This window comes from Oncorhynchus keta, chromosome 7 (genome assembly GCF_023373465.1).
Source record: "Oncorhynchus keta strain PuntledgeMale-10-30-2019 chromosome 7, Oket_V2, whole genome shotgun sequence".
NCBI classification, from domain to species: Eukaryota; Metazoa; Chordata; class Actinopteri; order Salmoniformes; family Salmonidae; genus Oncorhynchus; species Oncorhynchus keta.
In genome coordinates, this window is record NC_068427.1 from 55,356,417 (window position 1) to 55,381,235 (window position 24,819).

The 24,819-nt window shown below is 45.7% G+C and overlaps 1 protein-coding gene across 1 annotated transcript in view; it reads right to left on the reverse strand.

Annotated features, from left to right (window-relative positions):
• Positions 1-9,544, reverse strand: part of myo10l3 (myosin X, like 3) — a 298,563-nt gene extending 289,019 nt beyond the window's left edge. Inside the window, 1 exon segment of the mRNA XM_052523285.1 lies at positions 9,253-9,544. Coding sequence (XP_052379245.1) covers positions 9,253-9,273 — 21 coding nt within the window. The 5' untranslated portion in view covers positions 9,274-9,544.
• Between the last annotated feature and the right edge of the window lie 15,275 nt (positions 9,545-24,819).

Consider the following 24,819-nt stretch of genomic DNA (forward strand, 5'->3'; position numbering starts at 1 on the left):
TAACAGGAACCACTAGCTGACTGGGGAGTGAGGAAGAGCCGGGTCTGGTAACAGCTGACTGGGGAGTGAGGAAGAGGGCCAGGTCTGCAGTAACAGCTGACTGGGGAGTGAGGAAGAGGAGCCGGGTCTGCAGTAACAGGAACCACTAGCTGACTGGGGAGTGAGGAAGAGGAGCCTGGTCTGCAGTAACAGGAACCACTAGCTGACTGGGGAGTGAGGAAGAGGAGCCAGGTCTGCAGTAACAGGAACCACTAGCTGACTGGGGAGTGAGGAAGAGGAGCCAGGTCTGCAGTAACAGCTGACTGGGGAGTGAGGAAGAGGGGCCAGGTCTGCAGTAACAGGAACCACTTGCTGACTGGGGAGTGAGGAAGAGGAGCCTGGTCTGCAGTAACAGGAACCACTAGCTGACTGGGGAGTGAGGAAGAGGAGCCGGGTCTGCAGTAACAGCTGACTGGGGAGTGAGGAAGAGGAGCCAGGTCTGCAGTAACAGGAACCACTAGCTGACTGGGGAGTGAGGAAGAGGAGCCGGGTCTGCAGTAACAGCTGACTGGGGAGTGAGGAAGAGGAGCCAGGTCTGCAGTAACAGCTGACTGGGGAGTGAGGAAGAGGAGCCGGGTCTGCAGTAACAGGAACCACTAGCTGACTGGGGAGTGAGGAAGAGGAGCCTGGTCTGCAGTAACAGGAACCACTAGCTGACTGGGGAGTGAGGAAGAGGAGCCAGGTCTGCAGTAACAGGAACCACTAGCTGACTGGGGAGTGAGGAAGAGGAGCCAGGTCTGCAGTAACAGGAACCACTAGCTGACTGGGGAGTGAAGTTGTAGAAACATCTCAATAATTTTGAGGACTAGAGGACTGGAGGACAGGACTAGAGCTCAATTTAGTCTCCTAGCAAAGGGTCTGAACACTTTTATAAATATTTATTTTTTAATACATTTGCTAAAATTTCTAACAACCAGTTTTTGCTTTGTGATTATGGGGTAGTGTGTGTAGATTGACGAGATATTTTCTTTAATCAATTTTAGAACAAGGCTATAACATAATGTTTCCAGTCCTCTCCCCAGCCCATTTTGCAAACCACTGACCAGGTCTAGCTAATTGGTATGAAGCAAGCCAGTGGACTGGAGTGAGTCGTTTGTCCGACAGGAGAGCAGAGTCGTTTGTCCGACAGGAGAGCAGAGTCGTTTGTCCGACAGGAGAGCAGAGTCGTTTGTCCGACAGGAGAGCAGAGTCGTTTGTCCGACAGGAGAGCAGAGTCGTTTGTCCGACAGGAGAGCAGAGTCGTTTGTCCGACAGGAGAGCAGAGTCGTTTGTCCGACAGGAGAGCAGAGTCGTTTGTCCGACAGGAGAGCAGAGTCGTTTGTCCGACAGGAGAGCAGAGTCGTTTGTCCGACAGGAGAGCAGAGTCGTTTGTCCGACAGGAGAGCAGAGTCGTTTGTCCGACAGGAGAGCAGAGTCGTTTGTCCAACAGGGCATGAAAATGAACAGATCTGTAAAGCCTGTGTTCTGTGAAGATGAAACCCTAGAGCTCAACCCTAGACAATGTTATGCCTCGACCTCTGACATCAATCCTCAGGAAATACTAAAAACATGCACCTCCACGTGCTGCAGGACAGACACCGGAACTGGGTAGTGTGGCTGTGTAGGCAACACGTTTTAATTAAGGCATGTGGATATTACTTCAAATAACACCTGGTCTTTTACTGTAGCTCAGTTGGTAGAGCATGGCGCTTGTAACGCCAGGGTAGTGGGTTCGATCCCCGGGACCACCCATACGTAGAATGTATGCACACATGACTGTAAGTCGCTTTGGATAAAAGCGTCTGCTAAATGGCATATATTATTATATATTATATTACATCACCAGAGTAAAGAACCCTAACCCTACATTGAAGAAGTCAATCCATAAATGAGTCAATATGGATCAGAGAATGAACAAACTGAAGGGAAAATTAAAAATACATTAGTTCATTGCTTCCACATTATATTGTCCAGTGGCCTTTTCCCCTTTGTGCTTTTTGGTGTAATGATAGCAGGCCATTAGAGAGACAAAGCAGTCAGGCAGCAGCACCACCTATTCCACTGTTGTGTTAATGCAGCAAGCTAAATGTAGCAACACCAAGGCCCAGGGGACAGAACCAGGCAGTGAGTAGAATAGAGGGGAGGGGGAGGGGGCAAGGTCAGCGGACTGCAGAGTAACTGAGGAGGAGGAGAGGAAGGCTGGGGGGGGGGGACACCTGAAAATACTCTGTCCCATTGTCTAGATGGTTACAAGAGGTTACTATAGAAACATGGAGCTCGAGACAACACCGTCGTTATGATCAATCAACCATATGGCCCAGAGAACAGACTGATGAATGGCCACTTAATGAAATAACTTGTACAGGGGGGTTACAGTTGAGTCACAAATCTCCTATCAACCACATCAGATGTCAGTCTATGGCTAGGGTGACTGGAGTCTGACAATTTTATAATATATAATAATAATATATGCCATTTAGCGGACGCTTTTATCCAAAGCGACTTACAGTCATGTGTGCATACATTCTACGTATGGGTGATCCCGGGAATCGAACCCACTACCCTGGCGTTACAAGCGCCATGCTCTACCAACTGAGCTACAGAAGGACCATGGGCTTTCCTCTGACACCACCTATTATAAAAGGTCCTGGATGGCAGGAAGCTTGGCACCAGTGATGTACTGGGCCGTTCGCACTACCCTCTGTAGTGACTTGCGGTCGGAGGCCGAGCAGTTTCCATACCAGGCCGTGAGGCAACCGGTCAGGATGATTTCGATGGTGCAGCTGTAGAACCTTTTGAGGATCTGAGGACCCATGCCAAATCTTTTCAGTCTCCTGCGGGGGAAAAGATTGTCCTCTTCACGACTGTCTTGGTATGTTCGGACCATGACAGTCCTTTGGTGATGTGGACTCTCGACCCGCTCCACTACAGCCCCATTGATGTGAATAGGGGCCTGCTCAGCCCGCCTTTTCCTGTAGTCCATGATCAGCTCCTTTGTCTTGCTCACAGAGGTTGATGTCTCTGACCTCCTCTCCTCAAACCTACTACAAACTAGACATTCTCATCATGTGTTGGTGATCGTTGTGTCGAGAGCAAAATTAATTATGGTGTTGGAGTCGTGTTTGGTCACGCAGTCGTGGGTGAACAGGGAATACAGAAGGGGACTAAGTACACACCCCTGAGGGGCCCCTGTGTTATGGATCAGCATGGCAGACATGTTGTTGCCTACTCTTACCACCTGGGGGTGGCCCATAAGGAAGTCCAGGATCCAGTTGCAGAGGGAGGTGTTTCGTCCCAGAGTCCTTAGCTTATTGATGAGCTTCGTGGCCACTATGGTGTTGAAGGATGAGCTGTAGTCGATGAACAGCATTCTTACATAGGTGTTCCTTTTGTCCAGGTGAGAAAGGGCAGTTCGGAGTTTGTTTGAGATTACATCATCTGTGGATCTGTTGCGGTGGCATGCAAATTGGAGTGGGTCTGGGGTGTCCGGGAGGATGCTGTCGATGTGAGTCATGACCAGCCTTTCAAAAGCATTTCATGGCTACAGACGTGAATGCTACGGGTCGGTAGTCATTCAGGCAGGTTGCCTTCGTGTTCTTGGGCACAGGGACTAGGGTGGTCTGCTTGAAACATGTTGGTATTACAGACTGGGTCAACGAGAAAATGTCAGTGAAGACACTTGACAGTTGGTCCGTGCGTGCTTTGAGTACACGTCCTGGTAATCCGTCTGGCCCAGTCACCCTTGACAACAGAGTAGGTGTGGCCAATGGCACTGACTGTCAGGGCAGGAACCAATGACATGTCTAAAGCAGGAACCAATGACATGTCTAAAGCAGGAACCGATGACACTGACTGTCAGGGCAGGAACCAATGACATGTCTAAAGCAGGAACCAATGACACGTCTAAAGCAGGAACCAATGACACTGACTGTCAGGGCAGGAACCAATGACATGTCTAAAGCAGGAACCAATGACACGTCTAAAGCAGGAACCAATGACACTGACTGTCAGGGCAGGAACCAATGACATGTCTAAAGCAGGAACCAATGACATGTCTAAAGCAGGAACCAATGACACTGACTGTCAGGGCAGGAACCAATGACATGTCTAAAGCAGGAACCAATGACACGTCTAAAGCAGGAACCAATGACACTGACTGTCAGGGCAGGAACCAATGACATGTCTAAAGCAGGAACCAATGACACTGACTGTCTAAAGCAGGAACCAATGACACTGACTGTCAGGGCAGGAACCAATGACACGTCTAAAGCAGGAACCAATGACACGTCTAAAGCAGGAACCAATGACATGTCTAAAGCAGGAACCAATGACACTGACTGTCAGGGCAGGAACCAATGACATGTCTAAAGCAGGAACCAATGACACGTCTAAAGCAGGAACCAATGACACTGACTGTCAGGGCAGGAACCAATGACACGTCTAAAGCAGGAACCAATGACACGTCTAAAGCAGGAACCAATGACATGTCTAAAGCAGGAACCAATGACACGTCTAAAGCAGGAACCAATGACATGTCTAAAGCAGGAACCAATGACACTGACTGTCAGGGCAGGAACCAATGACATGTCTAAAGCAGGAACCAATGACATGTCTAAAGCAGGAACCAATGACACTGACTGTCAGGGCAGGAACCAATGACACGTCTAAAGCAGGAACCAATGACACGTCTAAAGCAGGAACCAATGACATGTCTAAAGCAGGAACCAATGACATGTCTAAAGCAGGAACCAATGACACTGACTGTCAGGGCAGGAACCAATGACATGTCTAAAGCAGGAACCAATGACACTGACTGTCAGGGCAGGAACCAATGACATGTCTAAAGCAGGAACCAATGACATGTCTAAAGCAGGAACCAATGGCATGTCTAAAGCAGGAACCAATGACACTGACTGTCAGGGCAGGAACCAATGACACGTCTAAAGCAGGAACCAATGACACGTCTAAAGCAGGGACCAATGACACTGACTGTCAGGGCAGGAACCAATGGCATGTCTAAAGCAGGAACCAATGGCACGTCTAAAGCAGGAACCAATGACACTGACTGTCAGGGCAGGAACCAATGACACGTCTAAAGCAGGAACCAATGACACGTCTAAAGCAGGAACCAATGACATGTCTAAAGCAGGAACCAATGACATGTCTAAAGCAGGAACCAATGACACGTCTAAAGCAGGAACCAATGACACGTCTAAAGCAGGAACCAATGACACGTCTAAAGCAGGAACCAATGACATGTCTAAAGCAGGAACCAATGACACGTCTAAAGCAGGAACCAATGACACGTCTAAAGCAGGAACCAATGACATGTCTAAAGCAGGAACCAATGACACTGACTGTCAGGGCAGGAACCAATGACATGTCTAAAGCAGGAACCAATGACACGTCTAAAGCAGGAACCAATGACACTGACTGTCAGGGCAGGAACCAATGGCATGTCTAAAGCAGGAACCAATGGCATGTCTAAAGCAGGAACCAATGACACTGACTGGCAGGGCAGGAACCAATGACATGTCTAAAGCAGGAACCAATGGCACGTCTAAAGCAGGAACCAATGACACTGACTGGCAGGGCAGGAACCAATGGCATGTCTAAAGCAGGAACCAATGGCACGTCTAAAGCAGGAACCAATGACACTGACTGGCAGGGCAGGAACCAATGACATGTCTAAAGCAGGAACCAATGACATGTCTAAAGCAGGAACCAATGACATTTATTGTTTTGCCTTTCTCTCTGAACAGATCAGTCTGGCTGCAGAGGAACAGGCGATGACTTCAGGATGTCCTCTATAGCCAATACATCTCAGCTATGCGGGAGGAAGTGACAGAGTTACAATCGAGGGAGAAGAAATGTTACCACTCAGTGACTCAGTAACCAGAGAATGCGGAGTCTGACCCAACATACCAGCACATGGTTCCTACTTCTAAGACAGAGTCAGAGGACTGGCAGCTACATCTGCAGGAGTTGTTTTATGATGAGAGGAGAGAATGTAGAGGGGTTGAGAGTGTGAAACCTAATGCCTTGCCACCTCAGGCCTGTGGGATGGGGGCGAGCACAGGGGAGAGAGGAGAGTGATGGCTATGACCTGGAATCTAAGGTTCAGGGTTGGGAATCTGGGAATCCCAAGATGGGAACGTCTGAAGGGGAAACATGTTGACATATATGATACAGTCTTATACTCAGCTGGCCCCTCCCCGGATGTTGTGTTAAACACTCTACAACACTGATTTCTTATTGTCCAATAAGCTTTCTCTGCCCTTAACCTTGTTCTGAACACCTCCAAAACAAAGTTCATGTGGTTTGGTAAGAAGAATACCCCTCTCCCCACAGGTGTGATTACTACCTCTGAGGGTTTAGAGCTTGAGGTAGTCACCTCATACAAGTACATGAGAGTATGGCTAGACAGTACTCTGCCCTCCTCTCAGTACTTATCAAAGCTGCGGGCTAAAGTTAAATCTAGACTTGGTTTCCTCTATCGTAATCACTCCTCTTTCACCCCAGCTGCCAAACAAACCCTGATTCAGATGACCATCTTAGATCACTCTTAATGGGGCGTCTCTCCCAGCGTGGCGTTGGGGGCGTCTCTCCCAGCGGGGCGTCTCTCCCAGCGTGGCGTTGGGGGCGTCTCTCCCAGCGTGGCGTTGGGGGCGTCTCGTCATGTGTGTTTTGTCCTATATTTTTATTTAAATATATTTTTCAAACCCAGCCCCCGTAGGAGGACTTTTGCCTTTTTTATAGGCCGTCATTGTAAATAAGTTCTGAACTGAATTGCCTAGTTAAATAAAGAGCGAAAAAAAGAAACAGCCCAGAGCGAGAGACTACAGCCCAGAGCGAGAGACTACAGCCCAGAGCGAGCGACTACAGCCCAGAGCGAGAGACTACAGCCCAGAGCGAGAGACTACAGCCCAGAGTGAGAGTCCCCTGTTCACCTTAAGTAGCCCACACACACTCACAGCATGCTCCAGCACAGCAGGCAGTAGGTCGAGCAGACAGTAGGGTGGAAGGTAGCCTAGCCTATGTTCCTCAGGCCACACAGCTTAGAGGATAACCCAGCCTTACAGCAGGATGTTCCCCAGGCCACACAGCTTAGAGGATAACCCAGCCTTACAGCAGGATGTTCCTCAGGCCACACAGCTTAGAGGATAACCCAGCCTTACAGCAGGATGTTCCCCAGGCCACACAGCTTAGAGGATAACCCAGCCTTACAGCAGTATGTTCCTCAGGCCACACAGCTTAGAGGATAACCCAGCCTTACAGCAGGATGTTTCCAGCTTAGAGGATAACCCAGCCTTACAGCAGTATGTTCCCAGGCCACACAGCTTAGAGGATAACCCAGCCTTACAGCAGTATGTTCCCCAGGCCACACAGCTTAGAGGATAACCCAGCCTTACAGCAGGATGTTCCCAGGCCACACAGCTTAGAGGAACCCAGCCTTACAGCAGTATGTTCCTCAGGCCACACAGCTTAGAGGATAACCCAGCCTTACAGCAGGATGTTCCCCAGGCCACACACAACTTAGATGTTCCCCAGGCCATAACCCAGCCTTACAGCAGTATGTTCCCCAGGCCACAGCACAGCCTTACAGCAGTATGTTCCTCAGGCCACACATAGGATAACCCAGCCTTACAGCAGTATGTTCCTCAGGCCACACAGCTTAGAGGATAACCCAGCCTTACAGCAGTATGTTCCTCAGGCCACACAGCTTAGAGGATAACCCAGCCTTACAGCAGTATGTTCCTCAGGCCACACAGCTTAGAGGATAACCCAGCCTTACAGCAGGATGTTCCTCAGGCCACACAGCTTAGAGGATAACCCAGCCTTACAGCAGGATGTTCCTCAGGCCACACAGCTTAGAGGATAACCCAGCCTTACAGCAGTATGTTCCCCAGGCCACACAGCTTAGAGGATAACCCAGCCTTACAGCAGTATGTTCCTCAGGCCACACAGCTTAGAGGATAACCCAGCCTTACAGCAGTATGTTCCTCAGGCCACACAGCTTAGAGGATAACCCAGCCTTACAGCAGTATGTTCCTCAGGCCACACAGCTTAGAGGATAACCCAGCCTTACAGCAGTATATTCCTCAGGCCACACAGCTGCATATCAGGGTCCAAAAGAGCATAACAAAACTCACTTGTTACTGTTACTCTGCTACGTTCCTTTAAGAAGACATGTAATGCCAAAATGGGACAGTGACCAATGAGGCCTGGTCTTTTAGTCATCTCTGCATTCCATGGAGTCACACAGTGAGGGAGTTTACATGCAATGCTATTATTTAACTCCCTTGACTTGTTGGATTCCAGATGAATTCAATCTGGTTGTTTAATAGGACTAGGGTTATCACACGTCTATCGACACGCCTGTAGTCCTTTGAGTCACAGGTAACTAGGTATGCCCCTAAAAAGAATGCCCTTATGGATCGATGTTCAGTAACAATATATTGGCTGTATACACAGGGTACCAGGCTATTTACACAGGGTACCAGGCTATATACACAGGGTACATATGTTAGAGATAGTGACGGGGCAGCAGCGGTGTGACGAGTCAGAAGAGTGTACTTATGTGTCTGTGTCTGACAGTCCAGCTGCGTCCAGTCCAGCTGCGTCCTGTGTACCTCATCTGCCTTGTACCCCTCCCTGCACATTGACTCGTTACGGGTACTCATATTATATATAGCCTCGCTGTTGTTATTTATTGTGTTACTATTTTACATTTTTGTTCGTTACATTTCCATACTTTTTAACTCTGCGTTGTTGGAAAAGGGCTCCTAAGTAAGTCATTTCTCGGTAAAAGTCTACACCGGTCTGATTCTGCGCATATAAGAAATCAGGTCTGATTAGTGGTCGAGCTGTCCTGTGTCCCTCATCTACCTTGTACCCCTGCACATTGACTCGTTACTGGTCCCAGAGCAGCATGCTGGTGACTGACTGAAGACAGCAGCAGCCTGTTATACACAAACTACTGGAAACACGTGTTGTTCAACTGTATCTACTCATTGAGAAATAACCAGTGATCGTTTCACTTCGCAGGCGAAAGGGACCGCAAAAAAAAAGTCATTAATTATACCACCCAAAAACTGCTGGACAAAAGTGTTCACTGCTCGTAAAGATGTAACAAAAGACGGTCCCGTCTCCGACAATTCACCTTGGACAGAAACAATGTTTTGGAGCCGCAACAACTTCCCAAAAATATAACACGTAGAGACTTTGACTTACCTCTACAAAGAAGGAATCCATTTACAATGAATGATCCTCCAAGAAAGTCTTCTGATCTTAGATTCCAGGTCCCACAGTGGAGCGGAGGACGAACATGTATTTCCTGATGCTTTCCATTCGCGAGCAGAGGTCAAGATGAGAGACGTTTCCTTCGCTCTCTTTCTTCTCCTAACGGGAATACACACCAGGGAATTCCTATTAGCGTCCCAGTCAGAAATCAGTTGTAAACGGGATTTAAAACACCTCAACACAAATAGACACAGCGTCCGTCTGTTTGACTCGTGTAGTGTGTCCGGTATGAATAAGTCCGGAATGAATGAGCCTGGTATATCACTGAAGGAGGAGCTTGAAACCGTAGACTCGCCCATGAACCACGCCCTTATTGGAACAATGTAACAGCAGCGTAATTCTAGTGAACTGGTGATGATGCGTTTGTTATCATGTTAATTTCAATTATTAGTAGTTTAGTACACTATATATACAAAAGTATGTGGACACGCCTTCAAATTAGTGGATTCATCCATTTCAGCTACACCCCTTGCTGACAGGTGTATAAAATCGAGCACACAACCATGCAATCTCCATAGACAAACATTAGCAGTGGAATGGCCTGTACTGAAGAGCTCAGTGACTTTTAACGTGAAGTGGAAATGTCTAGGAGCAACAACGGCTCAGCCGTCAAGTGGTAGGCCACACAAGCTCACAGAACGGGACTGCTGAGTGCTAAAGCACGTAAAAATACAAACAAACAAAAAGTGTCTGTCCTAAATTGCAACAGTCACTATCGAGTTCCAAACTGCCTCTGGAAGCAACATCAGCACAAGAACTGTTGATCGGGAGCTTCATGAAATGGGTTTCCATGGCAGAGCAGCTGCACACAAGCCTAAGATCACCATGGGGCGGCAGGGTAGCCTAGTGGTTAGAGCGTTGGACTAGTAACCGAAAGGTTGCAAGTTCTAATCTCCGAGCTGACAAGGTACAAATCTGTCGTTCTGCCCCTGAACAGGCAGTTAACCCACTGTTCCTAGACCAGTTAACCCACTGTTCCTAGGCCAGTTAACCCACTGTTCCTAGGCCAGTTAACCCACTGTTCCTAGACCAGTTAACCCACTGTTCCTAGACCAGTTAACCCACTGTTCCTAGACCAGTTAACCCACTGTTCCTAGACCAGTTAACCCACTGTTCCTAGACCAGTTAACCCACTGTTCCTAGACCAGTTAACCCACTGTTCCTAGACCAGTTAACCCACTGTTCCTAGACCAGTTAACCCACTGTTCCTAGACCAGTTAACCCACTGTTCCTAGACCAGTTAACCCACTGTTCCTAGACCAGTTAACCCACTGTTCCTAGACCAGTTAGCCCACTGTTCCTAGACCAGTTAACGCACTGTTCCTAGACCAGTTATCCCACTGTTCCTAGACCAGTTAACCCACTGTTCCTCGGCTGTCATTGAAAATAAGAATTTGTTCTTAATTGACTTGCCTAGTTAAATAAAGGTAAAATAAAAAATGCGCAATGCCAAGCGTTGGCTGGAGTGGCAACAGTTTGGGGAAGGCCCTTTCCTGTATCAGCATGACAATACCCCTATGCACAAAGCAAGGTCCATACAGAAATAGTTTGTTGAGATCGGTGTGGAAGAACTTGACTGGCCTGCACAGAGCCCTGACCGCTGCCCCATCGAACACCTTTGAGGATTGAGCCAGGTCTAATCGCCCAACGTCAGTGCCGAACTCACTAATGCTCTTGTGGCTGAATGGAAGCAAGTCCCCGCAGCAATGTTCCAACATCTCGTGGAAAACCTTCCCAGAAGAGTGGAGGCTGTTATAGCAGCAATGTTCCAACATCTAGTGTAAAGACTTCCCAGAAGAGTGGAGGCTGTTATAGCAGCAATGTTCCAACATCTCGTGGAAAACCTTCCCAGAAGAGTGGAGGCTGTTATAGCAGCAATGTTCCAACATCTAGTGTAAAGACTTCCCAGAAGAGTGGGGGCTGTTATAGCAGCAATGTTCCAACATCTAGTGGAAAGTCTTCCCAGAAGAGTGGAGGCTGTTATAGCAGCAATGTTCCAACATCTAGTGGAAAGCCTTCCCAGAAGAGTGGAGGCTGTTATAGCAGCTATGTTCCAACATCTAGTGGAAAGTCTTCCCAGAAGAGTGGAGGCTGTTATAGCAGCAATGTTCCAACATCTAGTGGAAAGCCTTCCCAGAAGAGTGGGGGCTGTTACAGCAGCAATGTTCCAACATCTAGTGGAAAGTCTTCCCAGAAGAGTGGAGGCTGTTATAGCAGCAATGTTCCAACATCTAGTGGAAAGTCTTCCCAGAAGAGTGGAGGCTGTTATAGCAGCAATGTTCCAACATCTAGTGGAAAGCCTTCCCAGAAGAGTGGAGGCTGTAATATCAGCAAAGGGGTGACCAACTCCATATTAATGTCCATGATTTTGGAATGAGATGTTCGATTAGCAAGGGGGGCCCTCACTCCCTATCCTGTGTCGGTGGTACTTTTCAGCACGGTCCTGATTTTTTAAGCTTATGTTATTGTACCTCAATGGACAGAGTCAGGGTTATCCAGGGCTGTAAAGGAGACCAGGCCATTGACTTACTTCACTGGAAGAACTGGGAGAGAGAACATAGGAGAGGGAGAGAGAGCATAGGAGAGAGAGCATAGGAGAGGGAGAGAGAACATAGAAGAGAGAGCATAGGAGAGGGAGAGAGAGCATAGGAGAGGGAGAGAGAACATAGAAGAGAGAGCATAGGAGAGGGAGAGAGAGCATAGGAGAGGGAGACAGAGCATAGGAGAGGGAGAGAGAGCATAGGAGAGGGAGAGAGAGCATAGGAGAGAGAGAGAGAGCATAGGAGAGGGAGAGAGAGCATAGGAGAGGGAGAGAGAGCATAGGAGAGGGAGATAGAGCATAGGAGAGGGAGAGAGAGCATAGGAGAGGGAGAGAGAACATAGGAGAGAGAGCATAGGAGACGGAGAGAGAGCATAGGAGAGAGAGCATAGGAGAGGGAGAGAGAACATAGAAGAGAGAGCATAGGAGAGGGAGAGAGAGCATAGGAGAGGGAGAGAGAGCATAGGAGAGGGAGAGAGAGCATAGGAGAGGGAGACAGAGCATAGGAGAGGGAGAGAGAGCATAGGAGAGGGAGAGAGAGCATAGGAGAGGGAGAGAGAGCATAGGAGAGGGAGAGAGAGCATAGGAGAGGGAGAGAGAGCATAGGAGAGGGAGAGAGAGCATAGGAGAGGGAGAGAGAGCATAGGAGAGAGAGAGAGAGCATAGGAGAGGGAGAGAGAACATAGGAGAGAGAGAGAGAGCATAGGAGAGGGAGAGAGAGCATAGGAGAGGGAGAGAGAACATAGGAGAGAGAGTCCATAGGAGAGGAAGAGAGAGCATAGGAGAGGGAGAGAGAGCATATGAGAGGGAGAGAGAGCATAGGAGAGGGAGAGAGAACATAGGAGAGAGAGTCCATAGGAGAGGAAGAGAGCATAGGAGAGGGAGAGAGAGCATAGGAGAGGGAGAGAGAGCATAGGAGAGGGAGAGAGAGCATAGGAGCGGGAGAGAGAGCATAGGAGAGGGAGAGAGAGCATAGGAGAGAGAGCATAGGAGAGGGAGAGAGAGCATAGGAGAGAGAGCATAGGAGAGGGAGAGAGAGCATAGGAGAGGGAGAGAGAACAAAGGAGAGAGAGCATAGGAGAGGGAGAGAGAGCATAGGAGAGAGAGCATAGGAGAGGGAGAGAGAGCATAGGAGAGGGAGAGAGAACATAGGAGAGAGAGAGCATAGGAGAGGGAGAGAGAGCATAGGAGAGGGAGAGGGAGAGAGAGCATAGGAGAGGGAGAGAGAGCATAGGAGAGAGAGTCCATAGGAGAGGAAGAGAGAGCATAGGAGAGGGAGAGAGAGCATAGGAGAGAGAGCATAGGAGCGGGAGAGAGAGCATAGGAGAGGGAGAGAGAGCATAGGAGAGGGAGAGAGAGCATAGGAGAGAGAGCATAGGAGAGAGAGTCCATAGGAGAGAAAGAGAGAGCATAGGAGAGGGAGAGAGAGCATAGGAGAGAGAGCATAGGAGAGGGAGAGAGAGCATAGGAGAGGGAGAGAGAGCATAGGAGAGGGAGAGAGAGAGAATAGGGTGGAGAGACAGAGAGAAATTAAGCCCCTTGAATTGAATTGAATTGAAATAGAGAGAGACAGAGAGAGAGAAAAAAAAGTGGTAATATTGCTGTATTACTAAACAGTGCCTTAGTCACCTCGGCCCTTAATACACAACAGTTCTTCCCAAAATCTACACTTAGATCAGACTCTGGATGCTCCAACACCATAATGGAGTAGCCTGTACGGATCCACTATCAGACTCCGGATGCCCCAACACCATAATGGAGTAGTCTGTACGGATCCACTATCAGACTCTGGATGCCCCAACTCCATAATGGAGTAGTCTGTACGAATCCACTATCAGACTCCGGATGCCCCAACTCCATAATGGAGTAGTCTGTACGGATCCACTATCAGACTCTGGATGCCCCAACACCATAATGGAGTAGTCTGTACGGATCCACTATCAGACTCTGGATGCTCCAACTCCATAATGGAGTAGTCTGTACGGATCCACTATCAGACTCTGGATGCCCCAACTCCATAATGGAGTAGTCTGTACGGATCCACTATCAGACTCTGGATGCCCCAACTCCATAATGGAGTAGTCTGTACGAATCCACTATCAGACTCCGGATGCCCCAACTCCATAATGGAGTAGTCTGTACGGATCCACTATCAGACTCTGGATGCTCCAACACCATAATGGAGTAGTCTGTACGGATCCACTATCAGACTCTGGATGCTCCAACTCCATAATGGAGTAGTCTGTACGGATCCACTATCAGACTCTGGATGCCCCAACTCCATAATGGAGTAGTCTGTACGAATCCACTATCAGACTCCGGATGCCCCAACTCCATAATGGAGTAGTCTGTACGGATCCACTATCAGACTCTGGATGCTCCAACACCATAATGGAGTAGTCTGTACGGATCCACTATCAGACTCTGGATGCTCCAACACCATAATGGAGTAGTCTGTACGGATCCACTATCAGACTCCGGATGCTCCAACACCATAATGGAGTAGTCTGTACGGATCCACTATCAGACTCCGGATGCCCCAACACCATAATGGAGTAGTCTGTACGGATCCACTATCAGACTCCGGATGCCCCAACACCATAATGGAGTAGTCTGTACGGATCCACTATCAGACTCCGGATGCCCCAACACCATAATGGAGTAGTCTGTACGGATCCACTATCAGACTCTGGATGCTCCAACTCCATAATGGAGTAGTCTGTACGGATCCACTATCAGACTCTGGATGCCCCAACTCCATAATGGAGTAGTCTGTACGGATCCACTATCAGACTCTGGATGCCCCAACTCCATAATGGAGTAGTCTGTACGAATCCACTATCAGACTCCGGATGCCCCAACTCCATAATGGAGTAGTCTGTACGGATCCACTATCAGACTCTGGATGCTCCAACACCATAATGGAGTAGTCTGTACGGATCCACTATCAGACTCCGGATGCCCCAACACCATAATGGAGTAGCCTGTACGGATCCACTATCAGACTCTGGATGCTCCAACTCCATAATGGAGTAGTCTGTACGGATCCACTATCAGACTCCGGATGCTCCATAATGGAGTAGTCTGTACGGATCCACTATCAGACTCTGGATGCTCCAACACCATAATGGAGTAGTCTGTACGGATCCACTATCAGACTCTGGATGCTCCAACACCATAATGGAGTAGTCTGTACGGATCCACTATCAGACTCTGGATGCTCCAACACCATAATGGAGTAGTCTGTACGGATCCACTATCAGACTCCGGATGCCCCAACACCATAATGGAGTAGTCTGTACGGATCCACTATCAGACTCCGGATGCCCCAACACCATAATGGAGTAGTCTGTACGGATCCACTATCAGACTCCGGATGCCCCAACACCATAATGGAGTAGTCTGTACGGATCCACTATCAGACTCCGGATGCCCCAACACCATAATGGAGTAGTCTGTACGGATCCACTATCAGACTCCGGATGCTCCAACACCATAATGGAGTAGTCTGTACGGATCCACTATCAGACTCTGGATGCTCCATAATGGAGTAGTCTGTACGGATCCACTATCAGACTCCGGATGCCCCAACACCATAATGGAGTAGTCTGTACGGATCCACTATCAGACTCTGGATGCTCCAACTCCATAATGGAGTAGTCTGTACGGATCCACTATCAGACTCTGGATGCCCCAACACCATAATGGAGTAGTCTGTACGAATCCACTATCAGACTCTGGATGCCCCAACACCATAATGGAGTAGTCTGTATGGATCCACTATCAGACTCTGGATGCCCCAACACCATAATGGAGTAGTCTGTACGGATCCACTATCAGACTCTGGATGCTCCAACACCATAATGGAGTAGTCTGTACGGATCCACTATCAGACTCCGGATGCCCCAACACCATAATGGAGTAGCCTGTACGGATCCACTATCAGACTCTGGATGCTCCAACACCATAATGGAGTAGTCTGTACGGATCCACTATCAGACTCTGGATGCTCCAACACCATAATGGAGTAGTCTGTACGGATCCACTATCAGACTCTGGATGCCCCAACACCATAATGGAGTAGTCTGTACGGATCCTCTATCAGACTCTGGATGCCCCAACACCATAATGGAGTAGTCTGTACGGATCCACTATCAGACTCTGGATGCTCCAACACCATAATGGAGTAGTCTGTAGGGATCCACTATCAGACTCTGGATGCTCCAACACCATAATGGAGTAGCCTGTACGGATCCACTATCAGACTCTGGATGCTCCAACACCATAATGGAGTAGTCTGTACGGATCCACTATCAGACTCTGGATGCCCCAACACCATAATGGAGTAGTCTGTACGGATCCACTATCAGACTCCGGATGCTCCAACACCATAATGGAGTAGTCTGTACGGATCCACTATCAGACTCTGGATGCTCCATAATGGAGTAGCCTGTACGGATCCACTATCAGACTCCGGATGCTCCATAATGAAGTAGTCTGTACGGATCCACTATCAGACTCTGGATGCCCCAACACCATAATGGAGTAGTCTGTACGGATCCACTATCAGACTCCGGATGCCCCAACACCATAATAACTGTCTGCTTGTTGAAGTTGTCATGCTCATTGCATGTGATTTGTAGCGAATATTGTCTGAAATAACCTGTGCTGACCTGTGTGCTGTCTGCGGTGGGGATGTTGTTGGCTGTATCTAAACACCAAGTCGCCAGATAAACTGCTTTTCTATCATAATAAATGGAGGCAGAGACTCAGACAGAATTTCCTGTTTTACTTTGCATACCTGAGTTGACCTGTGCTCCATTACTCCTTCTTTCGCTGTGTGTTCTCGTTCACTAAACTGTTGTCTTGACTTTAGCAGAAAACAATTATCAACATGACCAGATGCCATCAGAGGTAAATATGAAGGAATCCCACATCTGTTCCCATGCCAGGTAGGTATCAGGGTCAGGGCTATGGGCCCATATTCATAAAGCGTCTCAGAGTGGCAGTGCTGATCTAGGATCAGGTACCCCCTTTCCTTATAATCATATTCATTATGATCTAAAAGGCAAAACTGTTCCTAGATCAGCACTGGCACTCTGAGAAGCGGTCTGAATATAGGCAACAGTACATGTGTCAGTGCCAGGTAGGTATAGGAGCTATCAGGTAGGTATAGGAACTATCAGGTAGGTAAAGGAGCTATCAGGTAGGTATAGGAGCTATCAGGTAGGTATAGGAACTATCAGGTAGGAATAGGAGCTATCAGGTAGGTAAAGGAACGATCAGGTAGGAATAGGAACTATCAGGTAGGAATAGGAACTATCAGGTAGGTAAAGGAACGATCAGGTAGGTATATAGGAACTATCAGGTAGGTATAGGAACTATCAGGTAGGTAAAGGAGCTATCAGGTAGGTATAGGAGCTATCAGGTAGGTATAGGAACTATCAGGTAGGAATAGGAGCTATCAGGTAGGTAAAGGAGCTATCAGGTAGGAATAGGAACGATCAGGTAGGAATAGGAACTATCAGGTAGGAATAGGAACGATCAGGTAGCTAAAGGAGCTATCAGGTAGGAATAGGAACGATCAGGTAGCTAAAGGAGCTATCAAGTAGGTATAGGAACTATCAGGTAGGTAAAGGAGCTATCAGGTAGGAATAGGAACTATCAGGTAGGAATAGGAACGATCAGGTAGGTAAAGGAGCTATCAAGTAGGTATAGGAACTATCAGGTAGGTAAAGGAGCTATCAAGTAGGTATAGGAACTATCAGGTAGGTAAAGGAGCTATCAGGTAGGAATAGGAACGATCAGGTAGGTAAAGGAGCTATCAAGTAGGTATAGGAGCTATCAGGTAGGTATATAGGAACTATCAGGTAGGAATAGGAACTATCAGGTAGGTATAGGAACTATCAGATAGGTATAGGAACTATCAGGTAGGAATAGGAACTATCAGGTAGGTATAGGAACTATCAGGTAGGAATAGGAACTATCAGGTAGGTAAAGGAGCTATCAGGTAGCTAAAGGAGCTATCAAGTAGGTATAGGAACTATCAGGTAGGTAAAGGAGCTATCAGGTAGGAATAGGAACTATCAGGTAGGAATAGGAACTATCAGGTAGGAATAGGAACGATCAGGTAGGTAAAGGAGCTATCAAGTAGGTATAGGAACTATCAGGTAGGTAAAGGAGCTATCAAGTAGGTATAGGAACTATCAGGTAGGTAAAGGAGCTATCAAGTAGGTATAGGAACGATCAGGTAGGTAAAGGAGCTATCAAGTAGGTATAGGAGCTATCAGGTAGGTATATAGGAACTATCAGGTAGGAATAGGAACTATCAGGTAGGTATAGGAACTATCAGGTAGGTATAGGAACTATCAGGTAGGAATAGGAACTATCAGGTCGGAATAGGAACTATCAGGTAGGAATAGGAACTATCAGGTAGGTATAGGAGGTGTCAGAGCTGTGCATTCCTTAACTGGTTCTGTGTCAGTGTTCCTCACAAAGGGAGTGCTGATCTAGGACCAGTATTGTCATTTAGATGATAATGAATGGGATGATAAGGACAGAGAAGAATCTGATCCTAGATCAGCAGTATGAGACGCTGCTTGAATATGGGCCCTGATCTCCTAATTCACTACACTGCTAATTCACCTCATTCTCTGTCCAGACTAGACCAGTCAGACTGACTGATTCCCTGTAACGGCTGTGGGTCTGCTGATGGAGTCTACTGCAGTCAGTGGTCAAAGCCTGTTGCAACATTTATAGTCCATCTCTGTTGTGGCCCAACATGTGTTTACCACAAATGATGTTCCTCTGTCCAAGACCGAGCCTCTTAAAGGGAAACTTCACCACTAAACACTACGTGGAGTGTTTTTACAGTCTCCCTACATAATGATGAGTGATGAGGTGTTTCAGACATAATGATTAGTGATGAGGTGTTTCAGACATAATGATGAGTGATGAGGTGTTTCAGACATAATGATGAGTGATGAGGTGTTTCAGACATAATGATTAGTGATGAGGTGTTTCAGACATAATGATTAGTGATGAGGTGTTTCAGACATAATGATTAGTGATGAGGTGTTTCAGACATAATGATTAGTGATGAGGTGTTTCAGACATAATGATTAGTGATGAGGTGTTTCAGACATAATGATGAGTGATGAGGTGTTTCAGACATAATGATTAGTGATGAGGTGTTTCAGACATAATGATTAGTGATGAGGTGTTTCAGACATAATGATTAGTGATGAGGTGTTTCAGACATAATGATTAGTGATGAGGTGTTTCAGACATAATGATTAGTGATGAGGTGTTTCAGACATAATGATTAGTGATGAGGTGTTTCAGACATAATGATTAGTGATGAGGTGTTTCAGACATAATGATTAGTGATGAGGTGTTTCAGACATAATGATTAGTGATGAGGTGTTTCAGACATAATGATTAGTGATGAGGTGTTTCAGACATAATGATTAGTGATGAGGTGTTTCAGACATAATGATTAGTGATGAGGTGTTTCAGACATAATGATGAGTGATGAGGTGTTTCAGACATAATGATTAGTGATGAGGTGTTTCAGACATAATGATTAGTGATGAGGTGTTTCAGACATAATGATTAGTGATGAGGTGTTTCAGACATAATGATTAGTGATAATGTTTCAGACATAATGATGAGTGATGAGGTGTTTCAGACATAATGATTAGTGATGAGGTTTTTCAGACATAATGATGAGTGATGAGGTGTTTCAGACATAATGATGAGTGATGAGGTGTTTCAGACATAATGATTAGTGATGAGGTGTTTCAGACATAATGATTAGTGATGAGGTGTTTCAGACATAATGATGAGTGATGAGGTGTTTCAGACATAATGATGAGTGATGAGGTGTTTCAGACATAATGATGAGTGATGAGGTGTTTCAGACATAATGATTAGTGATGAGGTGTTTCAGACATAATGATGAGTGATGAGGTGTTTCAGACATAATGATTAGTGATGAGGTGTTTCAGACATAATGATGAGTGATGAGGTTTTTCAGACATATGATGATGAGGTGTTTCAGACATAATGATTAGTGATGAGGTGTTTCAGACATAATGATTAGTGATGAGGTGTTTCAGACATAATGATTAGTGATGAGGTGTTTCAGACATAATGATGAGTGATGAGGTGTTTCAGACATAATGATGAGTGATGAGGTTTTTCAGACATAGTGATGAGAGGTGTTTCAGACATAATGATTAGTGATGAGGTGTTTCAGACATAATGATGAGTGATGAGGTGTTTCAGACATAATGATTAGTGATGAGGTGTTTCAGACATAATGATGAGTGATGAGGTGTTTCAGACATAATGATTAGTGATGAGGTGTTTCAGACATAATGATTAGTGATGAGGTGTTTCAGACATAATGATTAGTGATGAGGTGTTTCAGACATAATGATGAGTGATGAGGTGTTTCAGACATAATGATTAGTGATGAGAGGTGTTTCAGACATAATGATGAGTGATGAGGTGTTTCAGACATAATGATTAGTGATGAGGTGTTTCAGACATAATGATTAGTGATGAGGTGTTTCAGACATAATGATGAGTGATGAGGTGTTTCAGACATAATGATTAGTGATGAGAGGTGTTTCAGACATAATGATTAGTGATGAGGTGTTTCAGACATAATGATTAGTGATGAGGTGTTTCAGACATAATGATGAGTGATGAGGTGTTTCAGACATAATGATTAGTGATGAGGTGTTTCAGACATAATGATTAGTGATGAGGTGTTTCAGACATAATGATTAGTGATGAGGTGTTTCAGACATAATGATTAGTGATGAGGTGTTTCAGACATAATGATGAGTGATGAGGTGTTTCAGACATAATGATTAGTGATGAGAGGTGTTTCAGACATAATGATTAGTGATGAGAGGTGTTTCAGACATAATGATTAGTGATGAGGTGTTTCAGACATAATGATGAGTGATGAGGGGTTTCAGACATAATGATTAGTGATGAGGTTTTTCAGACATAATGATGAGTGATGAGGTGTTTCAGACATAATGATTAGTGATGAGGTTTTTCAGACAATGATTGGTGATGAGGTGTTTCAGACATAATGATTAGTGATGAGGTGTTTCAGACATAATGATTAGTGATGAGAGGTGTTTCAGACATAATGATGAGTGATGGGGTGTTTCAGACATAATGATTAGTGATGAGGTATTTCAGACATAATGATGAGTGATGAGGTGTTTCAGACATAATGATTAGTGATGAGGTTTTTCAGACATAATGATGAGTGATGAGGTGTTTCAGACATAATGATTAGTGATGAGGTTTTTCAGACAATGATTGGTGATGAGGTGTTTCAGACATAATGATTAGTGATGAGGTGTTTCAGACATAATGATGAGTGATGGGGTGTTTCAGACATAATGATTAGTGATGAGAGGGGTTTCAGACATAATGATGAGGATGAGGTGTTTCAGACATAATGATTAGTGATGAGGTGTTTCAGACATAATGATTAGTGATGAGGTGTTTCAGACATAATGATGAGTGATGAGGTGTTTCAGACATAATGATTAGTGATGAAAGGTGTTTCAGACATACTGATTAGTGATGAGGTGTTTCAGACATAATGATGAGTCATGAGGTGTTTCAGACATAATGATGAGTGATGAGGTGTTTCAGACATAATGATTAGTGATGAGGTGTTTCAGACATAATGATTAGTGATGAGGTGTTTCAGACATAATGATTAGTGATGAGGTGTTTCAGACATAATGATTAGTGATGAAAGGTGTTTCAGACATAATGATGAGTGATGAGGTGTTTCAGATATAATGATTAGTGATGAGGTGTTTCAGACATAATGATGAGTGATGAGGTGTTTCAGACATAATGATGAGTGATGAGGTGTTTCAGACATAATGATTAGTGATGAGGTGTTTCAGACATAATGATGAGTGATGAGGTGTTTCAGACATAATGATGAGTGATGAGGTGTTTCAGACATAATGATGAGTGATGAGGTGTTTCAGACATAATGATTAGTGATGAGGTGTTTCAGACATAATGATGAGTGATGAGGTGTTTCAGACATAATGATTAGTGATGAGGTGTTTCAGACATAATGATTAGTGATGAGGTGTTTCAGACATAATGATGAGTGATGAGGTGTTTCAGACATAATGATTAGTGATGAGGTGTTTCAGACATATTGATGAGTGATGAGGTGTTTCAGACATAATGATTAGTGATGAAAGGTGTTTCAGACATAATGATTAGTGATGAGGTGTTTCAGACATAATGATGAGTGATGAGGTGTTTCAGACATAATGATTAGTGATGAGGTGTTTCAGACATAATGATGAGTGATGAGGTGTTTCAGACATAATGATGAGTGATGAGGTGTTTCAGACATAATGATTAGTGATGAGGTTTTTCAGACATAATGATGAGTGATGAGGTGTTTCAGACATAATGATTAGTGATGAGGTGTTTCAGACATAATGATTAGTGATGAGGTTTTTCAGACATAATGATGAGTGATGAGGTTTTTCAGACATAATGATGAGTGATGAGGTGTTTCAGACATAATGATTAGTGATGAGGTGTTTCAGACATAATGATGAGTGATGAGGTGTTTCAGACATAATGATGAGTGATGAGGTGTTTCAGACATAATGATTAGTGATGAGGTTTTTCAGACATAATGATGAGTGATGAGGTGTTTCAGACATAATGATTAGTGATGAGGTTTTTCAGACATAATGATGAGTGATGAGGTGTTTCAGACATAATGATGAGTGATGAGGTGTTTCAGACATAATGATGAGTGATGAGGTGTTTCAGACATAATGATTAGTGATGAGGTGTTTCAGACATAATGATTAGTGATGAGGTGTTTCAGACATAATGATGAGTGATGAGAGGTGTTTCAGACATAATGATGAGTGATGAGGTGTTTCAGACATAATGATGAGTGATGAGGTGTTTCAGACATAATGATTAGTGATGAGGTGTTTCAGACATAATGATGAGTGATGAGAGGTGTTTCAGACATAATGATGAGTGATGAGGTGTTTCAGACATAATGATGAGTGATGAGGTGTTTCAGACATAATGATTAGTGATGAGGTGTTTCAGACATAATGATGAGTGATGAGAGGTGTTTCAGACATAATGATGAGTGATGAGGTGTTTCAGACATAATGATTAGTGATGAGGTGTTTCAGACATAATGATGAGTGATGAGGTGTTTCAGACATAATGATGAGTGATGAGGTGTTTCAGACATAATGATGAGTGATGAGGTGTTTCAGACATAATGATGAGTGATGAGGTGTTTCAGACATAATGATTAGTGATGAGGTTTTTCAGACATAATGATGAGTGATGAGGTGTTTCAGACATAATGATTAGTGATGAGGTGTTTCAGACATAATGATTAGTGATGAGGTTTTTCAGACATAATGATGAGTGATGAGGTGTTTCAGACATAATGATTAGTGATGAGGTTTTTCAGACATAATGATGAGTGATGAGGTGTTTCAGACATAATGATTAGTGATGAGGTGTTTCAGACATAATGATGAGTGATGAGGTGTTTCAGACATAATGATTAGTGATGAGGTGTTTCAGACATAATGATTAGTGATGAGGTGTTTCAGACATAATGATTAGTGATGAGGTGTTTCAGACATAGTGATTAGTGATGAGGTGTTTCAGACACCCAGCAGTCAGTCCATCAGCATGATAAACAGACACCCAGCAGTCCATCAGCATGGTAAACAGACACCCAGCAGTCCATCAGCATGGTGAACAGACACCCAGCAGTCCATCAGCATGGTGAACAGACACCCAGCAGTCCATCAGCATGGTGAACAGGCACCCAGCAGTCCATCAGCATGGTGAACATACACCAGCAGTCAGTCCATCAGCATGGTAAACAGACCCAGCAGTCCATCAGCATGACAAACAGACACCCAGCAGTCCATCAGCATGGTGAACAGACACCCAGCAGTCCATCAGCATGGTAAACAGACACCCAGCAGTCCATCAGCATGGTGAACAGACACCCAGCAGTCCATCAGCATGGTGAACATACACCCAGCAGTCAGTCCATCAGCATGGTAAACAGACACCCAGCAGTCCATCAGCATGGTGAACAGACACCCAGCAGTCCATCAGCATGGTGAACAGACACCCAGCAGTCCATCAGCATGATAAACAGACACCCAGCAGTCCATCAGCATGGTAAACAGACACCCAGCAGTCCATCAGCATGGTGAACAGACACCCAGCAGTCCATCAGCATGGTGAACATACACCCAGCAGTCAGTCCATCAGCATGGTAAACAGACACCCAGCAGTCCATCAGCATGACAAACAGACACCCAGCAGTCCATCAGCATGGTGAACAGACACCCAGCAGTCCATCAGCATGGTAAACAGACACCCAGCAGTCAGTCCATCAGCATGGTGAACATACACCCAGCAGTCAGTCCATCAGCATGATAAACAGACACCCAGCAGTCAGTCCATCAGCATGCTGAACAGACACCCAGCAGTCCATCAGAATGGCTAACAGGCCTCTAAGCGGTTGACTGTCACACTATCTCACCACATTTAGGCCTATTGCATACTTTCACACAGCACATACCGTAACTTCCTCCGTGCTGAGGCATTGGGTTTGCATCCCAAATGTCATCCCTGTGTAGTGCACTACTTTAGACCAGGAACCATGGTAACACTACATAGGGTTCCATTTGGGACGGAGCCACCAGGAACCATTAGGACCAGTCATCCTCTTATCCTCTTCCCATGGTCTGTCCCTCATCAAGGCAACATCCTGTTTACTAAGACCACATATTCTCTCCCACACAGACAGCACAGCCCCCCAGTCTAATCATAGCCTTTGTAGCATTGTTTTCATCATACCATGGTAACCAGGAATG